This window comes from Mytilus californianus, unplaced genomic scaffold (genome assembly GCF_021869535.1).
Source record: "Mytilus californianus isolate M0D057914Y unplaced genomic scaffold, xbMytCali1.0.p SCAF_8, whole genome shotgun sequence".
NCBI lineage: Eukaryota > Metazoa > Mollusca > Bivalvia > Mytilida > Mytilidae > Mytilus > Mytilus californianus.
Genome location: NW_026262734.1, coordinates 72,025,368 through 72,047,862, shown reverse-complemented (window position 1 = coordinate 72,047,862; position 22,495 = coordinate 72,025,368). Strand labels below are relative to the sequence as shown.

The window sequence follows — 22,495 nt, the reverse complement described above, 5'->3', positions numbered from 1 at the left end:
ATTTTTAAACTAATTTTAAATCATTTATTTCTAATAACATCTGTTTAAAATAGTTTATATCAGATTTACTTGGTGGTCTATAAACTGAAACAATTATCAAAGACTTTGAATCTGTTATATCTATTTGTGCTGCAATCAGCTCTACATTTTTACTACAATAAATTTGTTGGCATATAATACCCTTTTTAATAGCTATTAAAACGCCTCCGCCTTCTTTACATTCTCGGTCTCACCAAAATACATCCTCAAATAGTGAAGAAGGAAATATCTCAGAGGACTTGACATCCTTGTTTAGCCAAGTCTCATTCCCAATTATAATATCAGGTTTAGATGATGTTATTAAATTTTCTATTTGGGCCACTTTCTTTTTGCAGCTTCTAAAATTTATATTTAACACTCTTAGCGAAGTTTGCCTATTTATTCTTTTATTTATTTTTGTCGCTACTGGTTTTGGAGAAGACGTAGCTACTGGATTTCCAATATTATCTGTATTAGGGAGCTACCATTTGATTTTTATGGGGGGGCTAGGATGAAAAATTTTGTCCTGCTTTTTTTTTTAGTTGTAATCTCTGTCCTGCCTTTGTATTTTTTACTCTATTCCGTCCTGCCTTTTTTTTTACTAGTTTATCCTGAATTTTTTTACACAAATTGTCATCCTGCCTTTTTTTTTACCAAGTTGCTCATCCTGCCTTTTTTTTTACTCAAAACGCCTGTCCTGCCTATTTTTTTCAAATTTCATCCTAGCCCCCCCATAAAAATCAAATGGTAGCTCCCTTATCATTAAGACTGACTGAAAAAGCTGAACTTTCAGTTTGGGATAAACATGAAAATGACTTTGTTGTTAACACTGAATTTCCTGTTGATAAAAAGGACTGAAAGTTGTTCTGGAATGGTTGGGGGTATCACAACTTGGACATACCCAGAGGGCTGAAGTATTTCCATACTTTTCATACATGGATGAGCTGATGTTTACACACCCTGCATGACACCATTTATCACAGTTATCTCAGACTATAGTGTCTTGGTTCCAAGTACACTCCCATGAGCAGATAGAACATGGGTAGCTAGAATCGTTTAAGTTGTTTGGTCCTGGATTGGTTTCGACCTGATTACTGAGCAATAATTTTAATAGGTAAATGCACATGTCGGGATCTATCAGAGCTTTTAAATATTGGTCTTTTAAAGCTAGACACATGTAACTGCCAGTGAAGCATAAAACATAATATGTCTTTGTGGAATAATAAAGAAAAACTTTTATATAAGCTAGTCAGCTTGGCACGAGTAAAAACAATTATGTACGAATTGTAAGACACTTAAGGGAATTTTTTTCGCAGCTTGGCTTCTTTGGTCTAAAGTTTGTTTTGAAAATTAGTTATATATGAAAGTGAATTATGGAATCATTATAGTGTTAGGACATAACTGATGAGTGATGTGAATGAATAAGTTCAAGTTGGTTCTTGTCATAACTGTGAATGATTGTCTTGAATTGGAAAAATGTATCAATTAATAAAGATAAAAGTGTAAATACATACAGATAACTTGGTCTTCAGTTGTTTTATATCAACTACTGTGTATACGTACTCTTCAGTGCAAATTAAAGGAAAATAATTATCTGGTAACAGCAATACAACATAAGTAAGTATTCAGTGAAATTTTCAACAAACTTTAACATACTATATTCGAATGATAAACATTATACAACAAGACAACAAAACAAAATAAAAATCAGGGCAAACAAACCCAGGGCGATCAGGTACAAGGGCGAACTTCAATCAGGGCTAACGGACCCCAATTCACACACATCCATACACAAACACTTTTCAGCTTTACCCTACACCATTGAACAGGTTGGGGAAGATCCTCTTAAATGGGTACTATCCCCATTATAATACCAATAAATGAGGATAATACCCATTTATGAGTATCTTCCCCAACCTGTTGAGGGAGTTCACCAACACTTGCACGAAAATATGTATGACTTACAATATTTTTTTGATTAATTTACAAAATGTTTTTTTGTTAGCTATGTCATTAACCATCTCTTTCAAGTCGATCCGGCCCACTTCGATTCAGCCCACATTTAAAGTTGATCCAGCCCCAATATAAAAAAATATTTACAAGTAAAAAAAATTATATGTACTTGACATGTAGTTCATTAGTTTTATTATTATAGTTCATGTTTAGGTAGCAATACACAGTTAGAAGTTTAGTTTCGCATTTTGGCCATGGTGAATTTTTTAAATATGAAAGTTTTTGTACAATAAAATTGATTTTTAGATGGTTGAAGAATAATTTAGCCTTCCAAGTGGGTTTATATGAACATCAAGATTGTTTTTAGCATGTTTTATAGGCCATTTTTCTGTTTGACAGTCCGTAATTTCACATCCTTACCACCCATAAGTCCAGAAATCATTGTAGTGTTTTTCAACAAAGATTTGACCCTCGATCTTTTCAATTCAATTTTATGGAAAAACGAGCAGAAATGCACATGATTTTTTTTGGACCTCTTGATAGATAAATGTCTATGGTTTCAGGTAAGGTATCACTCTAATGGATTGAAATTCTCCTTTGGACCAAATTTTGGAGACTTTTGTGACATTTTCACCCCCCTTTTTGCAATATTTTGTATCAAATAAATGCAGATTGTTGCCATGGTTACACCAACAAGAGATTATATTTCACCATTATAACTATTGGAAATCAAATCTATGGAAGATGCTCTTTCCATAAATATATACATGCATAACACAAATATTAAGCCTTATTTGTTAGAAAGGAAGGGAAAGAGGGTGGTTAAAACTTATGAGTGTCAATTTAAGTTTTTTTCCTAACTGTGTATTGCTACCTTAAATGCCAGATTTTGATTGGCTAATACGAGGGAGATAATTTACTCTTTCCCATGGATCCAGTGGGAGACAACTTTTGAAGGTCACCCTATGGTGCAGACCAAAAATCGATAGTTTAACCATCTTGCTGCTGCATACATGTGATTCTTCCAGCGGGAGTCAAAATCTCCCGATTTTTAAGCTCTGTTCTGTACCTCCCGTTAAGAATTTTTATCTTCTGCTTTTTCAAAAATTTAATGAAGAAATCGATGTCATTCCCTTGTTGCCCCTAATTGTCCCCTGCGTAATGCGTTGCAGGGGACATGGAAATACCGAGCGTCCGTCCATCCGTCTGTCCGTCTGTCCGTCTGTCTTCAACATGTCGGACATTAACTCAAAAACGCTTTAACCAATTTGCATAAAACTTTGGTGAATTGTTTATATCTATTGACGTGAGCTCCCTTTTGTTTTTAATAAATTTTAGATTTTACATTTCCGAGTTATGGGGTTGTTTCATTAAAAGAAGGGGGATTTTCCAGTTTTCAGACAATAACTCAAGAATGCTTTCACCAACTTGCAAGAAATTGTGGTGAATTGTTTATATCTATTGACATGAGCTCCCTTTTGATTTTTATATTTTTTAGATTTTACGTTTCCGAGTTACAGGGTTTTATTCATAAAAAAAGGGGGATTTTCCAGTTTTCTGACAAAAAATCAAAAATGCTTTCAGCAGTTCTTATGAAACTTTGGTGAATTGTTTATATCTATTGATGTAAGCTCCGTTTAGAATTTTATAAATTTTTCATTTATCATTTCTGAGTTATGGGGTTTTATTCATTAAAAAAGGGGGGATTTTCCAGTTTTCGGACAATAACTTCAGCAGTTCTTATGAAACTTTGGTGAATTGTTTATATCTATTGATGTAAGCTCCGTTTAGAGTTTTATAAATTTTTCATTTATCATTTCTGAGTTGGGGGGTTTTATTTATTAAAAAAGGGGGGATTTTCCAGTTTTCGGACAATAACTCAAAAATGCTGTCAGCAATTCTCATGAAACTATGGTGAATTGTTTATTTTATATCTATTGATGTAAGCTCCCTTTACATTTTCATAAATTTCTAATATGACATTGAGAATTAATTGAACTTTATTTGTTTATAGTCTGACAACAGATTTACTAAGTATTGCGCAACAGCACAGTGTATTGCACTTTTGTTGCATTTATAAAACTTATACTATGGGGAAATATCAGTAATATCTCGGACAAGCTCTTTAATGGTGGACAATCGACTTTTTTAAAAAGAGTTATGCCCCTTGAAAATATTAAATAAGTGCAACGCTGGGGACATTGGAACTCTGTTCTTTTATTAATATCTATTTGTGTCATTATATAAATCAAGGTGATTATTACCAGCAAATTCAGTGGACAACTCACTGGCTTCAATTGACAGTTTGGGTGTCAAACAAACCAATAATTAAGGTCTATTATCTCAGCCTTAGGTCATAAATAATCTGTGTATTTCAAACATTTTTGGAAATTAATTTTGGAGTTACTCCCCCTGTTTTAGCTTATTACAAGTGTTTGTTCCTAAAATAATATCTTTCGTTGAAAATAGGAATAAAATTCAAATTGTAACATGAACTGTAATTTTTCCTTTGATCTTTGAGTGAGTTAACTTCTGCTATTTTTATACGCCCGCAAAAAAATTTTGCGGTCGTATATTGGTATGACGTTGGGGTCGTCGTCGTTGTCGTTGTCGTCCTCACCATAAAATGTCCTAATAAATTTAAACAAAATGCATACACAACAGTATATCCCCAAAAAGATTGGGAGGAGGGGGGGGGGGGGTCTTACCCTTACACTAGCCAAACTTGTAAACTTAACCCTAAATTAAAAATGTTTCCCTATATTTGAAACAAAAGGACAGCTACAAAAAGGAATAACGTGGTCTATAAATGAAGAGACGTAAATTGGTGGATACTTGTTTTTATCATGTCAAAATAAATATTCCCAAAAAAGTGTCACTGGATTTTTAGTCGTTTCGTTGGCTTCACTTTTTGTCGAGCCTTTGACTTTTGTCGAAAAAGCGAGACATAGCGATCCTACATTGAAATTTTAATAACTTTCTTAAACTATCCTGGATTTCTACCAAACTTGGACAGAAGCTTGTTTATGATCATAAGATAGTATCCAGAAGTTAATTTTGTAAAAAAAAAATCCTGTTTTTCCGTATTTTACTTATAAATGGACTTAGTTTTTTTGCCAGGAAACATTACATTCACTCTGTGGTTAAAGTTTTTAAAATTTTAATAACTTTCTTAAACTATCCTGGATTTGTACCAAACATGGCCAGATGCTTGTTTATGATCAAAAGCTAGTATCTAGAAGGAAATTTTTATTAAAATTTTGTACTTGTTTATCCATATTTTACTTATAAATGGACTTAGTTTTTCTTCCAGTTAACATTACATATAGTCTGCAGTTAAATTTTTAAAAATATTTATTAGATTCATAAACTATCCTGGATTTTTACCAAACTTGGACAGAAGCTGCTTACAATAAAAAAATTGTATCGAGAGGAATATTTTTATTAAATTTTTTCCTCATCTCATTTTTGTTGAGCCTGCGATTAACAGCAAAAGTAGGCGAGACACTGGGTTCCACGGAACCCTTACGAATTTTTTAAAGGTATATCTCCGTGAATTGAGCATGCTTAAAATATTTATCTCTTGACCTTACGCAATCAACAGCCCATCTAATAATCGATCATTTTCATGGTGTTGGGAAAGGCAGAATACCTTCACACGTCCTATTTTTGGTTTTGAAAGCAGGCAGCATGGTATACATCTAACAAGAATTTGCATCTATCCCGTCAAGAATTTTTGTCCGAGGGAAAGGGGTTGGTTGGTCGCACTTCAATAACACATAAATCGCTCTCTGGTCTTTTTAAAACCTTGATGTAAGTATCACGGCAACAATTCATTTACATGTACATCTATCATTAAATCAAATCCTACTAAAATCTGATCCATGAGTTCATTTTCTGAAAATAAGAGACGTTTTGTCATACAAAGTGCCACTATTTGATTGACACATTTAATTCATGAAAAGTACAGTTAAGTTTAACTTTTGGCATGTGTCATTGGCCATTCATGTTACAAATCATATATAGCTACGCCTTACTCATTAACATATTTAATGCACTCAAAGCTACGCTTTTCGTGACTTAAATACGTTAATTCGTAAAAGGCCTGCTATATATATAACTTGTATACAAAATTATACAAGAATGTTATCTTAAGGGTCAACCCTTCTTTGAAGATACAGAAAAAGTATATTGCAAATCATTTTTGATAATCATACTTTTATTAATGCACTGACACATTATGATTATAAATAGGTTAAGCTCTAAATGAGAAATAAATAACTTATAACTTACTATTAGGCATATTGCTGCAAGTCATGGTTAATTGAGCTCTATGATAATTCTTTTCAGTGAGAGAGTACACTGAATTTAAAAATTCACTATTGATGCATGGGGACCAAATTCCAGTCAAAACTACACAGTACAGCAGCATCACATTGTTCACTCGGTTTAGAACTGTTTATATGATGACACTAGAATATTTTAATTAAATGATTTTATTTTAGTTCAAAAAGTTTAAAGCTATGGAATCATTTTAATTTTAATTTGACATTTGTAAAAGTTCTGCATCAAAATTCTATCTTGTTAAGAGAATACTAGTACATTAATGGTAATGATGTAATCTTACAAAAATGGGGAATATGTGGTTTAACTATCATGACAATTAACTTGAACAAGGATTTGTATACAAATCCTTAACAGGAACAATGAAAAACGTCGAAAAAAATGTTGATAAAAAATCTTCAGTTTTGAGGCCCAAACTCCAGCTGAAAATTTTTAAATCTCCAGTTGTGACAAGACACCTCTGTCACATGTATGCTGCTGCTAATTTTATATTGTTGCATCTCGTGTGCCAGGAATTGCGACACCTGGACGTTAGTGACGTCACATGCCCAACAATGGCGTCATGCCCTAATGACATTACATGTACATTGGGACCAATTTAAGAATAATATAACAAGGTTTTAATCTTCTGTTTTTTAATTGAAAGAGATACAGCAATGACTAGAAGCTTGCATTATTAAACATATAGACATATTTGTCCATCTGGCACAGCTGGTGTGGACACTTGTGTCCCTCCGGCAGCAAGAGGGTTAAGGGACAATGAATTGAATTTTCATCAAGTTATAAGTTTTGGCCTAAGAAATTTTTCATAAGACTGGCAAAGTAAAAAATATGTCTTGCTTCACTTATGTTGTTTTTCTAATAACTGAAACGTTGTTATATAGGTGTAATACCACCAAATCATAGTTTGCACATCCGGTTTCATACGAAAAAGGGTTGAAAAAAAATATTCCCTTGAATTTGACAGTTGTAGGAAAAGTTTATACATTTTCTGATGAGTTGTATTATATTCTATTAATTTATATATATGAACTTGCTGTTTTAATGTCTGTACTATTGTATATTATAGATCTTGGATAAAAAAAAAAAAGAAAAAGGCCTAAATTAGCTGGAATAATTCACTTAAGGACCATCTGTTTTACAAAAATACTGTATAGCGGGTTATTTTCGCGGGGTGTTTATTTTCGCTTATTTTGGCGGATAAAGGAAAATCGCGAAAAATAAATTCCGCTTAAATTTTATGCATACATACGATACTTTCCAATAGCTGGAGCGTTTTGTAAACGATGTATGTTTCCGTTCGGCGGGTCAATAACGGTTTATGTTAGTTTTAACAACATAAATGCCAAAAGGGCATTATTCGTGGTATTACATATATTTTATAAAGTGGATAGTAGGTGTTAATTAGTTAATTAGTGTCAAATAATATAAGTGTAAGGTACTCTGTCAGAGATTTACCCTTATCAATTAGTGTCAAATTATATTTAAGAGTTGCAAGTCACTCTTGGTTATTTTAAAACTAATTAGTACATCAAAGGTCCGATCAATTTCGTAACTAATCAACCGTAATATTTACAAGATATGTGTACACCTGTATTCTATTGATTAACTGTATCAATATATAATCAATAAATAAGACGTCATGCCGGCAAAACAATCATTTAACAATAACAATAGACACTTGTTTGTCAATTTTTAAAACTTTTCAGCTACAACCATTTCGGTATCCGCTAAAATATTTAATTGGCATTTAAGACTCGACCAAAATAAAAACCGCCAAAATTTTTCGTATACTTTGTTGCCCTTCAATCACGAAATTTTACACCCACGAAAAAAAACCCTCTATATTGTATAATGTATTACTCAGTCTGCACTGTTAGCCACTAGTCCGATGCCCCAGACTAGTAAAATTTTATTCACACTAGTAAGTATTTGAAAAACTGACAGAATATTGGTCTTCAGACTAGTAGTTGGAAAAGATTTTGGTGCAGACTGATTACTATACACATGTTTTATTAAGTCATAAAATTGCTACCTACTCCCTTTTTGAGCAATTTATGCAGTAATGCGTTCCTTACAACACAGTCGATTGCCTTTTTGAAGTCTACAAAGCAGATGTACCCCTTTAAACAGACTTATTCACACTGGATATAGTTATGATACGATGTTGTCAAGTCATTAAAGATGGCATTTACTTGAATTACTGTAAACCAACTCATTTTCACAACTTTCACGAGTAGAAAAATCCACGCAATATAAATTATCGCGAATATATATGTAAAACTTGGATCTTTCCTTATTTAACAACATCTAGTAAATTTGAAAAACGCGAAATTAAATATCAGTGAAGTGGACTAGAAAAGTATAAAGGCGAAATAAAGTATCCACGAAATAAGTAATACAGTAATATTGATTCACTCATAGGGTCTTTGCATCGGAAACATTTATTCTAAAAATAGTTGTTGGCATGATATCTCTTTTTTTCAAAGACCGTATGTCTATTGTTGAGTTCATGCATTTGCATTTGCAAATTCATATTAAAGATTGATTTGACTTTAAAATCAAAGAGGTAGTGCCAATTTTTCAATATCCCCTGAATTTATTTCACAATCGGGCCATTTCAAAAGGTATGTCAATCTTTAATAAATGAAACAGTTTCACAGCTCCATGTGTGCACTTTGAGAATCTTACAATATAATGGCTAATTCTAAACAGTGACCAAGTTCTAAATGCCTGAAGATAGCCCAAAACCGAAAGTTTGATAGAATTTGGCAAATTATGAGTAATAATCCAAAAATGTAAAAGAAAGATACATGTATTCATAATCAAAAACCATGATATTGCGTGATGCCTAATCACTTGATATAAGGTATATGAGATGAGAGTATGTTGTCCTTATGGTGTTATGTAGATAAATAAATATCATAAGTATTTACAATAGTAATACCAGTCGTGATATAGTACAACTCTTGAAAACTGGATTTGTGACATGGAAATTATTTGGCCCCGACCTCTTAGTCATGGTATCTTGACTTTGAAACTTTAGCATAGTTTATATGTTTAAGTTTGTGATTAGGTCAGTTTAAGGGGAACTAGTTGTATTAGGATTGGCATATCTAAAAAATTGAAAATTATTTGGCCCTATTCCTTCAGTCATGGTGCAGTGATTTTGAATATGTTGCATATTTTTACATTTCAAAGTATTGCTATTTTGTATTATACTATCAAAATACATGCAAGACATATCTCTGTGTCAACAGTTTATTGAAGTTATTGCCCTTTGAATGTATTTTTTTTTTAGATTTCACACTTTTTAACTTAATATATATCTCAAAAACTAAAACAGCAAAACCAATCTAATTAGAATTAAATCTCCACACTCGTTCTTTTTTTTAAAGCTTGTTCGCTGCCCAAGATTTAATTTTTAGAAGATTATAGCAAAACTAAATTGATATATAAATCAGGCCATTTTCTCGTTTGTATTGTTTGCATTTATCATTTTGTGCCTTGTGTCGCATGTTGAAAAGCCGTATGGTGACCTATAGTTGCTAACTTCTATGTCATTCGGTCTCTGGTGGAGAGTTGTCTCATTGGCAATCATACACTTCTTATTTTTATATGGGTAAAAATGACCAACAAGTCAAGGTCTATCTTTTGCTCAATATTCCGGATAATCGGACAACCCATTTTGGAGTTATTGCCCCTTAAATACCATTTTTTATACGTCCGTTTACGGTACGTATTATTGTATACCGTTATCCGTCCGTCCGTCGTCAACATGTCGGACAATAACACAAAAACGCTTCAACCAATTTGCATGAAATTTTGGTGAATTGTTTATATCTATTATTTGCAAATTACAAAGTTTTTGGTAGGTATCTTGAAAACTTTAACTAATAGAGTGAAATATCAAAGAGCAAAAATGACCTGAACAATATAATTTCTACAAATAAGTCAACTTGTCAGATCTTGTCAGAAATCATCAATTGACCTCTATTGGGAGTTTTTACCCTTTTTTGCATTTTTTTGTGGAAACTAGAGTATATAGAGAGAATTTTTCAATTTAAAAAATGTTCAGCAAAATTAGATCTACAAATAACTTGGCAACATGGACGAAATTGTCAATTGATACTTTATAGGAGTTATTGCCATGGACAGACTATTTTTACTCATTTTATAATTTTTTTGCAGAAAGTATAATAGATATAAACTGTAAACAGTAAAAATGTTGAGCAAAATAAGATCCACCGGTACAATAAGTCAGCATAGACAAAACTATCAATTGACCCCAAATATGAGTTATTGTCCTGAAAGATGTTAATCCAAAAATCTCTGTTTGATGCATTTTTTTCAGAAACTATAATAGATAAAGAGAATTTGTTTTACAAAATTGTTCAGCAAAATAAGATCTACAAATAAATTTAATGGCCCAAATTATCAATTGACCCCTTACAGGAGTTATTGCACTTGGAAGATGTTTTTTTCCCATTTTTGCAGAAAACATGATAAATAGAAAAAAATTGAGCAAATATTCAGCAAAAGTAGATCATCAAAAAAGTTATAATGGCAGAAATCATCAATTTAACCCTTATAGGAGTTATTTCCCTTGAAAGATGGTTTTTACCCATTTTTGCATACTTTGCAGAGGCAATAATAGAAAGAGAGGAACAGTAAATAGCAAACATATTCAACACAATAAGATATAATTAAATTTGGATGTAACACTTCTTCTGATTGACCGAAAGTTTTTTGTCTCCGCTCATAGAAATAATTCTGTCATGTGATCATGACGTCATCAATGTTTTTTCATAATTTACTCCTTAAAAATGGAATTTAGAATTAAATTATAAGGATTGATTGTAATATTTTTTCTGTCTATTTGAAATAACCTCAAAAATGTGGTGCACACTTTAAATAATCATAATCCGATACCCGGGTGCACCACATTTTTTATGTTATTTCTTCATAGACAGAAAAAATATTACATTCATTCCTTAAATATCTACAAATAAGTCAACATAGTTGAAATTGTACATAGATCTACATGAATGCCAATTAATAGATTTACAAATAAGCAAGCATAACTGATTGCAATAAAAGTAATTTGATATATCAAAATGGCATATTTTTACCAGGGAAGCGATTCAGGCTCTTTGGAGCCTCCTGTTTTAGTATTTTGAAGTTTGAAGTTTCATATTTTTCTTGCAAAGTGGAATTATAGACAAATTTACAATGACAGGACTTTAATAATAATTAAGACTACCTATTACTTGGAAATAAATTGTAAATAATTTGGAATAGCATCGACTTATCATACATACAACTTCTAGGTTCGGAAAAATGTAGACAACCTCCAATTTTTGTCGAGCCTGCGACTTTTGTCGCAGAAAGCTCGACATAGGGATAGTGATCCGGCGACGGCGGCAGCGGCAATAGCTAACTTCTAAAAAGCTTTATATTTTAGAAGGTGGAAGACCTGCATGGATGCTTCATACTTTGTATATAGATGCCTTATGTTACGAAGTTACCATCTGTCACATGTTCATTGTCCTTGACCTCATTTTCATGGTTCAGTGACTACTTGAAAAAAAAGTTAAATTTTTTTGTACCGGGTAATGTTAATTTCTCTCTTATTATGAGTAATAGGATAACTATATTTGGTATGTGCATACCTTGCAAGGTCCTCATGCCCGTCAGACAGTTTTAACTTTTCAACCTCGACCTCGTTTCATGGATTCAGTGAACAAGGTTAAGTTTTGGTGGTCAAGTCCATATCTCAGATACTAGAAGCAATAGGTCTAGCATATTCGGTGTATGGAAGGACTGTAAGGTGTACATGTCCAACTGGCAGGTGTCATCTGACCTTGACCTCATTTTCATGGTTCAATGGTTATAGTTAAGTTTTTGTGTTTTGGTCTGTTTTTCTTATACTGTATGCAAAAGGTCTACTATATTTGGTGTATGGAATGATTGTAAGGTGTACATGTCTAGCTTGCAGGTGTCTTCTGACCTTGACCTCATTTTCATGGTTCAGTGGTCAATGTTAAGTTTTTGAGTTTTGGTCTTTTTTTCTAATACTATATGCAATAGGTCATCTATATTTGGTGTATGGAAATATTTTATGATGTACGTGTCAGTCTTGCAGGTTTTATTTGACCTTGACCTCATTTTCACGGTTCATTGCTAAGTGTTAAGTTTTTGTGTTTTGGTCTGTTTTTCTTATACTGTATGCAAAAGGTCTACTATATTTGGTGTATGGAATGATTGTAAGGTGTACATGTCTAGCTGGCAGGTGTCTTCTGACCTTGACCTCATTTTCATGGTTCAGTGGTCAATGTTAAGTTTTTGAGTTTTGGTCTTTTTTTCTAATACTATAAGCAATAGATCAAACTTTATTTGTTGTATGGAAGGATTGCAAGCTGTACATGTCTGCCTGGCATGGTTCATCTGACCTTGACCTGATTTTCATGGTTCATTGGTCAATGTTTAGTTTTCTTGGTTAAGTCTGTATCTTAGAAACTATAAACAATAGGTCAACTATATTTAGTGTATTGAATGATTGTAAGGTGTACATGTATTTCTTGTTTGGTTTATATGACCTTGACCTCATTTTCTTGGATCATGTTAAGTGTATGTGATAGTTGTAGAAAAGCTTTATATTTAGGACTATCAACATAATATCAATGATTAGTAAGGAAGGCGAGACATTTCAGCGTGTGCACTCTTGTTTTTATTACTTAATAAAATAATTTATGATATGAAATCATTTCTATTACAATGTGTATTACAGTTTATCGTGTCAAAGATTACTTTTTGATTTCCAACAGTAAATCTGATGTCTTCTAGAGAAATTTCAGAAAATCAGTAGTAATTATGTTAATGTTACATGTTATAGATTTGCTTAAATTTGTCAAATGAAATATATGATACATTTTGGTCTATCAGATAATTTACATATACCTTATTCCCCTTCTAAACCATTCTTGATAAGATAAAGATTTATGGCGAATTTTAATGATATTATTGATCATGAGCCACAATGAGATTGATGAAAATGAATCATATGTGAAGTTTCTCCCTCTTTTTAAATAATCATTTCCCAGGATCTTAGTTCATCTTTCCGTAAAAAATAGTTTTTTAGCTCACCTGGCCCAAAGGGCCAAGTGAGCTTTTCTCATCACTTGGCGTCCGTAGTCCGTCGTCGTCGTTCGTCATCGTTAACTTTTACAAAAATCTTCTCCTCTGAAACTACTGGGCCAAATTTGACCAAACTTGGCCAAAATCATCATTCGGGTATCTAGTTTAAAAAATTTTCCGGTGACCCGGCCAACCAACCAAGATGGTCGTCATGGCTAAAAATAGAACATAGGGGTAAAATGTAGATTTTGGCTTAAATCTCTGAAACCAAAGCATTTAGAGCAAATCTGACATGGGGGTAAAATTGTTTATCAGGTCAAGATTTATCTGCCCTGAAATTTTCAGATGAATCGGACAACCCGTTGTTGGGTTGCTGCCCCTGAATTGGTAATTTTAAGGAAATTTTGCCGTTTTTGGTTATTATCTTGAATATTATTATAGATAGAGATAAACTGTAAACAGCAATAATGTTCAGCAAAGTAAGATCTACAAATAAGTCAACATGACCAAAATGGTCAGTTGACCCCTCAAGGAGTTATTGCCCTTTATAGTCAATTTTTAACCATTTTTCGTAAATTTTTGTAATCTTTTACAAAAATCTTCTCCTCTGAAACTACTAAGACAAATTTAACCAAACTTGTCCACAATCATCATTAGGGTATCTTGTTTAAAAAATGTGTCCGATGACCCCGCCCGCGAACCAAGATGGCCGACATGGCTAAAAAATAGTACATAGGGTAAAATGCAGTTTTTGGCTCATATCTCTGAAACCAAAGCATTTAGAGCAAATCTGATGAGGATAAAATTGTTCATTATGTCAAGATCTATCTGCCCTGAAATTTTCAGACCAATCAGGCAACATGTTGTTGGGTTGCCCCTGAATTGGTAATTTTAAGGAAATTTTGCCGTTTTGGGTTATTATCTTGAATATTATTATAGATAGAGATAAACTGTAAACAGCAATAATGTTCAGCAAAGTAAGATCTACAAATAAGTCAACTTGACCAAAATGGTCAGTTGACCCCTTAAGGAGTTATTGCCCTTTATAGTCAATTTTTAACCATTTTGCGTAAATTTTTGTAATTTTTTACAAAAATCTTCTCCTCTGAAACTACTAAGACAAATTTGACCAAACTTGTCCACAATCATCATTAGGGTATCTAGTTTAAAAAATTCGTAAGGGTTCCGCGGAACCCAGTGTCTCGCCTACTTTTTGCTGTTAATCACAGGCTCAACAAAAAATGAGGAAAAAAATTAATTAAAATATTCCTCTCTATACTATCTTTTGATTGTAAGTAGCTTCTGTCCAAGTTTGGTAAAAATCCAGGATAGTTTATGAATCTAATAAATGTTTTAAAAACTTAAACTGCAGACTGTATGTAATGTTAACTGGAAGAAAAACTAAGTCCATTTATAAGTAAAATACGGAAAAAATGGAACAAAATTTCCTTCTAGATACTATCTTTTAATCATAAACAAGCTTCTGTCCAAGTTTGGTACAAATCCAGGATAGTTTAAGAAAGTTGTTAAAATTTTAAAAACTTTAACCACAGAGTGAATGTTATGTTAACTGGCAGAAAAACTAAGTCCATTTATAAGTAAAATGCGGAAAAAATGGATTTTTTTTTTACAAAATTTACTCCTGGATACTATCTTATGATCATAAACAAGCTTCTTTCCAAGTTTGGTAGAAATCCAGGATAGTTTAAGAAAGTTATTAAAATTTCAAAAACTTTAACCACAGAGTGAATGTAATGTTTCCTGGCAGAAAAACTAAGTCCATTTATAAGTAAAATACGGAAAAAATGGAATTTTTTTTAACAAAATTTACTTTTGAATATTATCTTATGATCATAAACAAGCTTCTGTCCAAGTTTGGTAGAAATCCAGGATAGTTTAAGAAAGTTGTTAAAATTTCAAAAACTTTAACCACAGAGTGAATATTTGTGGACGCCGCCGACGACAACGACGACGCCGACGCCGACGCCGACGGAATGTGGGATCGCTATGTCTCGCTTTTTCGACAAAAGTCGAAGGCTCGACAAAAATGTGTCCGATGACCCCGCCCGCGAACCAAGATGGCCGACATGGCTAAAAAATAGTACATAGGGTAAAATGCAGTTTTTGGCTCATATCTCTGAAACCAAAGCATTTAGAGCAAATCTGATGAGGATAAAATTGTTCATTAGGTCAAGATCTATCTGCCCTGGATTTTCAGACCAATCAGGCAACCCATTGTTGGATTACTGCCCCTGAATTGGTAATTTTAAGGAAATTTTGCCGTTTTTGGTTATTATCTTGAATAATATTATAGAGATAAACTGTAAACAGCAATAATGTTCAGCAAAGTAAGATCTACAAATAAGTCAACATGACCAAAATGGTCAGTTGACCCCTTAAGGAGTTATTGCCCTTTATAGTCAATTTTTAACCATTTTTCGTAAATTTTTGTAATTTTTTACAAAAATCTTCTCCTCTGAAACTACTAAGACAAATTTAACCAAACTTGTCCACAATCATCATGAGGGTATCTAGTTTAAAAAATGTGTCCGATGACCCCGCTCGCGAACCAAGATGGCCTACATGGCTAAAAAATAGTACATAGGGTAAATTGCAGTTTTTGGCTCATATCTCTGAAACCAAAGCATTTAGAGCAAATCTGATGAGGATAAAATTGTTCATTAGGTCAAGATCTATCTGCCCTGAAATTTTCAGACCAATCAGGCAACACGTTGTTGGGTTGCTGCCCCTGAATTGGTAATTTTAAGAAAATTTTGCAGCTTTTGGTTATCATCTTGAATATTATTATAGATAGAGATAAACTGTAAACAGCAATAATGTACAGCAAAGTTAGATCTACAAATAAGGCAACATGACCAAAATTGTCAATTGACCCCTTAAGGAGTTATTGCCCTTTATAGTCAATTTTTTACAATTTTTATAAATTTTGTAAATTTTTGTAAATTTTTACAAAGTATTTTCCACTGTAACTACCGGGCCAAGTTCATTATAGATAGAGATAATAGTAAGGAGCAAGAATGTTCAGTAAAGTAAGATCTACAAACACATCACCATCACCAAAACACAATTTTGTCATGAATCCATCTGTGTCCTTTGTTTAATATGCACATAGACCATGGTGAGCGACACAGGCTCTTTAGAGCCTCTAGTTTATTGTCACACAAAGTTGTCTAATATGATCAACACCACAGCTGAAAATCTTTTGCTTATCTATACATACTTTAGTTGAAATGAAGTTGAAAATATTTTACGAATAAATGGACTTTAGTCAGTTTTTTGGAAGTAAAAATTACCCTTTTACAATTATAGCAGCAAGCACAGAGGTGACACAGGTTTAAGTTTTTTTTACAATCAAATTTTAAGATTGGAAATTTATATCACTTGATGACTCACTAGAAATTAAGTCAATTTTTAAATATTTTATGACTGAATTAATTTTAAGCAATTGTTACTTAGTTGTTCTTATAGTGTTATGAATAAAAGGAGTTATTGTCCCCTATGCATAGTGTTGCGGGGGACATAGAAATTCCAGCCGTCAGTCCGTCTGTCCGTCTGTCCATCCGGTCTTGTTTGCGCTCTCACATGTACAGTTCTTGCCAGATTTTTATGAAAGTTATATCATAGGTTTAAATCAGCAATGTCTTGGACGAGTTTGAAAATCAGTGCCGATCAATTATTTTTAAAAGAGTTATGCCCTTGGAAACATTAATTATATGGAAAATTGCATCGTTAGCGCTCTCATGTGTACAATTCTTGCCAGATTTTTATGAAACTTATATCAAAGATTAATATCAGCAATGTCTTTGAAGAGTTCGAAAATCAGTGCTGATCAATTACTTTTAAAAGAGTTATGCCCCTTGGAAATATTAATGATATGGAAAATATTAGCGCTCTCATGTGTACAATTCTTGCCAGAATTTTATGAAACTTATATCATAGGTTTATATCAGCAATGTCTTTGAAGAGTTTGAAAATCAGTGCCGATCAAGTTTTTTCCCTCAAGATTTAAGATATTTTATCAATTTTCCAACAAAAAAATTGGGGGTCACAATTTATTTTGCTAATTCTTTGTATATAGTCTGAAAACAGATTTGCTAAGTATTGCGCAACATCACAGTGTATTGAACAACAGCAAGAAATCTTCAATTGAATATAAATTCAAATCATATAACCAATTTCAAGTTCTTTGACTACATTTATTCTGTGCCAGAAACCTATAATGTGTGAAATATTTAATTACAATCTAAATTCAGACCTGTATCAAGCTTGAATATTGTGTCCATTTTTGCCCGAACTGTTCAGGGTTGAACCTCTGCGGTCATATTCAGCTGCGCTCAGCGAAGCACATTCATTATGTACATGACATCATTGTTTGTGACATTTAATTTAAAGATAATAATAACAGATCGTCCAGTATAATAAATGGTCTATTGACTTTGAATGTTTTGCATAGTTTACATGTTAAGTTTGTGATTATATAAGTTTAAGAGGAACCGCTAATGTTAAGTCAATGATATTTGGTATGGCAGGTATGCAGTTGAATAAGCATTTGCAACTCTTTTTTACATGGTGATTATATGGCCCCACCCCCTCAGCATGGTTCATTGACTTTAAACTTTCATATTGTTTACAAATTAAAGTTTGTGTTTAGGTTATTGTAAAGAGAACCACTTGTAAGTCAATGGTATTTGGTATGCAGTTTTATAAGCATTGGCATTTCTCAATTCCATTGGATTATTTGGTTCTGCACCATAAGTCATGGTTCATTGAATTTGAATAGTTTGCATGTTTAAATATTGCCATTTGGATTCAATATTTGCATTATATTATCAAAATTACAAAAAGGTGAGATATATCTCTGTCAACAGTTTATTTTAAGATGTCAATATGTTGCCTGTATTGGCATATGTAAGCATGTATTAGTCATTTGCAGGTAATATTTTGCCTTTTGTTTTGGATGCAGGATTTTCTCACTGTGTTGACCCATTGGTGGCCTTGGGCTGTTTTCTGCTCTTTGGCCTGGTTGCTTTCCCGTTTGACGCATTCCCCATTTCCATTCTCAATTTTATTATCATTGCTATTTTTGTATATTTGTCTATTTGCATAGAAAATATTAAGTTCATACTTGTACTTTTCCCCTTATGTCATGTATGTGACAGCTGTTACAGACAATAAGGTTAAACACGACAACATTTAAAGCTGAAGCAAAACAAACACACTTTAGCATGCTAGACCATCAGACTTTAGCTTATCAGTTACAGTAGTATGACAATCAAATTTTAGCATGTAACACCATAACACTTTAGCAAAAACCATCATACATTAGAATACCATCACATTTTAGAGTCCTAAGAATATTTGTTGGAAAAGTTATAATGATATATGAACAATTATAGAATACAAAAAAGAATATACAAATTGAATGAACAAATATTTGAAAAAAGTATAATACAAATGAACAAATATACAATACTATCGGGCAAAGTTTAGAATAGAAATAGAAAAATATACAATACAAATGGACAATTATATAATATGAATTGTGATACATTGCATAGTGATATAAAGATATTCTATAGTAATACTGCATTTGAAATGCAATACAAAATGATTACACATTTATTCTTTTCACAGTAAAAGTTTTGGAAATGTGCTGGTACTAGATGGAGTGATACAGATAACAGAAAGAGATGAGTTTGCATACCAAGAAATGATTGCAAATCTGCCTTTGAACTGTCATCCAAATCCACAAAAGGTACAGTGTTATAACATAAACTCTTGGAAACAGGAGACATAAAAGAGCAAAGGGGACATAACTAGTAAATTTTTTGCAAATATATAAATAAAAACAGTTTCCCTTTCACTTTAAAGAGTTCTATCTTGGTTTAAATTTATCAATCAAATAAAAAAATAATTGATGAATAAATAGGCAGCTTAACCGAAACTGTCTTATGGCCTGTTTGTAGCTATTTCCCATAAATCTTTCATTACTGGTTTTTAATACGACCGCAAAAATTAAAAATATTTTGGTCATATATTGGTATCACGTTGTCGTCATTGTCGTCAGCGTCGTCCGAAGACAGATGGTTTCCGGATAATAACTTTCGTATAAGTAAATAGAAATCAATGAAATTTTAACACAAGGTTTATAACCACTAAAGGAAGGTTGGGATTGATTTTGGGGGTTATGGTCCCAACTGTGGAATTAGGGACCAAAAAAGGGGCCCAAATAAGCATTTTTGTAGTTTCCAGACAATAACTTGTGTTAAAGTGTATGAATCTCTCTGAAATTATACCACAAGTTTCCATACTACAAAGGGATGACTTTGGGGGGTTATGGCTCAAACCATTTAGGAATTAGGGGCAAAAAAAGGGGAAAAACAAGGGTTTTTCTGGTTAAAGGACAATTGAGACAATTTAAAAGCAGTGTAAGGGAGGTAATCCAAATCAAAATCCTAATCAATTTAAATAAACAATGTTTGATTACCTCCCTTACACTGCTTGTAAATTATGTATTGAGAAATGATGGTTGTCTGAGATACTGACCATAACTTGAGGGAAATAATTATTTTATGGAATAAGGGAAAGGGGGGAGGTGAAAAAAATTGGAGTGGGACAATTTTTCTCATTTCAGATTTCAGAAATTAAAAGAAAAATTCTTCAAATATTTTTTTTGGGGGGTTAATATTCAACAGCATAGTGTGTTGCACAAACGCAAAAAAACGGGGTAAATTTTTTTTGGGGGGGGGGGGGTCAATTCGCATAGTTCATTATAGATAGAGATAATAGTAAGGAGCAAGAATGTTCAGTAAAGTAAGATCTACAAACACATCACCATCACCAAAACACAATTTTGTCATGAATCCATCTGTGTCCTTTGTTTAATATGCACATAGACCATGGTGAGCGACACAGGCTCTTTAGAGCCTCTAGTTTATTGTCACACAAAGTTGTCTAATATGATCAACACCACAGCTGAAAATCTTTTGCTTATCTATACATACTTTAGTTGAAATGAAGTTGAAAATATTTTACGAATAAATGGACTTTAGTCAGTTTTTTGGAAGTAAAAATTACCCTTTTACAATTATAGCAGCAAGCACAGAGGTGACACAGGTTTTATTTTTTTTTTACAATCAAATTTTAAGATTGGAAATTTATATCACTTGATGACTCACTAGAAATTAAGTCAATTTTTATACGACCGCAAAAAAATTTTTGTGGTCGTATATTGGTATGACGTTGGCGTCGTTGTCGTCGTCGTCCGGCGTCGTCGTCCGAAGACGCATTAGTTTTCGCACTCTAACTTTAGTTTAAGTGAATGGATCTCTATGAAATTTTACCATAAGGTTCAATACCACAAAAGGAAGGTGGGGATTGATTTTGGGGGTTATGGTACCAACAGTTAAGGAATTAGGGGCCAAAAATAAGCATTTTCTAGTTTCCAGACAATAACTGTGGAACGGTGTATGGATCTCTCTGAAATTATACTACAAGTTTCCATACCACAAAGGGATGGTTAGGATTTGCTTTGGGGGGTTATTGCTCAAACCGTTTAAGAATTAGGGGCAAAAAAGGGGGAAAAACAAGGTTGTCCTCATTAATGGACAAATACTTTAGTACAAAACATAATTTAAAGCAGTGTAAGGGAGATAAATCAAATACATCATTGAAATTATCTCCCTTACACTGCTTTTAAATTATGTATAAAGTAATGGTTAATGAACAATTAAGATAATTTAAAACAGTGTAAGGGAGGTAATCCAAATACAACGTTTTGGTTACTTCCCTTACACTGCTTTTAAATTATGTTTAAAGAAATGCATATTTATAAAGGAAGACCAGTATGGCGCATTAGATTTGTAAAATCTTTGACCACATTTATTTATTTGTTATGCCGAATCTAACCGTGTATTTAGATTTTTAATTTCGGGTCCAGTTTTCAAATTGGTCTACATTAAGGTCCAAAGGGTCCAAAATTAAACTTTGTTTGATTTTAACAAAAATTGAAAACATGGGGTTCTTTGATATGCTGAATCTAAACATGTTTTTAGATTTTTGATTTCTGGCCCAGTTTTCAAGTTGGTCCAAAATTAAACTTTGTTTGATTTCAACAAAAATTGAATATATGGGGTTCTTTGATATGCTGAATCTAACCATGTATTTCGATTTTTTATTTGTGGACCCCGCTATCAAATTGGTTCATATTGAGGTCAAAAGGGTCCAAAATTAAACTTTGTTTGATTTCATCAAAAATTGAATTATTGGGGTTCTTTGATATGCCAAATCTAACCGTGTATTTAGATTTTTAATTTTGGGTCCCGTTTTTTAAATTGGTCTACATTAAGGTCCAAAGGGTCCAAAATTAAACTTAGTTTGATTTTAACAAAAATTGAATTCTTTGGGTTCTTTGATATGCTGAATCTAAACATGTGTTTAGATTTTTGATTATGGGCCCAGTTTTCAAGTTGGTCCAAGTTGGGGTCCAAATTAAACTTTGTTTGATTTCAACAAAAATTGAATATATGGGGTTCTTTGATATGCTGAATCTAAACATGTATTTAGATTTTAGATTTTTGGCCCAGTTTTCAAGTTGGTCCAAATTGGGGTCCAAAATTAAACTTTGTTTGATTTCAACAAAAATTGAATATATGGGGTTCTTTGGTATGCTGAATCTAACCATGTATTTAGATTTTTTATTTGTGGACCCCGCTATCAAATTGGTTCATATAGTGGTCAAAAGGGTCCAAAATTAAACTTTGTTTGATTTCATCAAAAATTTAATTATTGGAGTTCTTTGATATGCCAAATCTAACCGTGTATTTAGATTTTTAATTTTGGGTCCCGTTTTTTAAATTTGTCTACATTAAGGTCCAAAGGGTCCAAAATTAAACTTAGTTTGATTTTAACAAAAATTGAATTCTTGGGGTTGTTTGATATGCTGAATCTAAACATGTGTTTAGATTTTTGATTATGGGCCCAGTTTTCAACTTGGTCCAAGTTGGGGTCCAAAATTAAACTT

The 22,495-nt window shown here is 32.6% G+C and overlaps 1 protein-coding gene across 2 annotated transcripts in view; it reads left to right on the top strand.

Moving 5' to 3' along the window:
* Nucleotides 1–22,495, top strand: part of LOC127712440 (spermidine synthase-like) — a 176,974-nt gene that overhangs the window by 5,964 nt on the left and 148,515 nt on the right. For both annotated transcript variants that reach the window (XM_052218884.1, XM_052218883.1), the window contains exon 2: nucleotides 19,108–19,228. In XM_052218884.1, coding sequence (XP_052074844.1) covers nucleotides 19,108–19,228 — 121 coding nt within the window. The remainder of the gene's footprint in view (nucleotides 1–19,107; nucleotides 19,229–22,495) is intronic.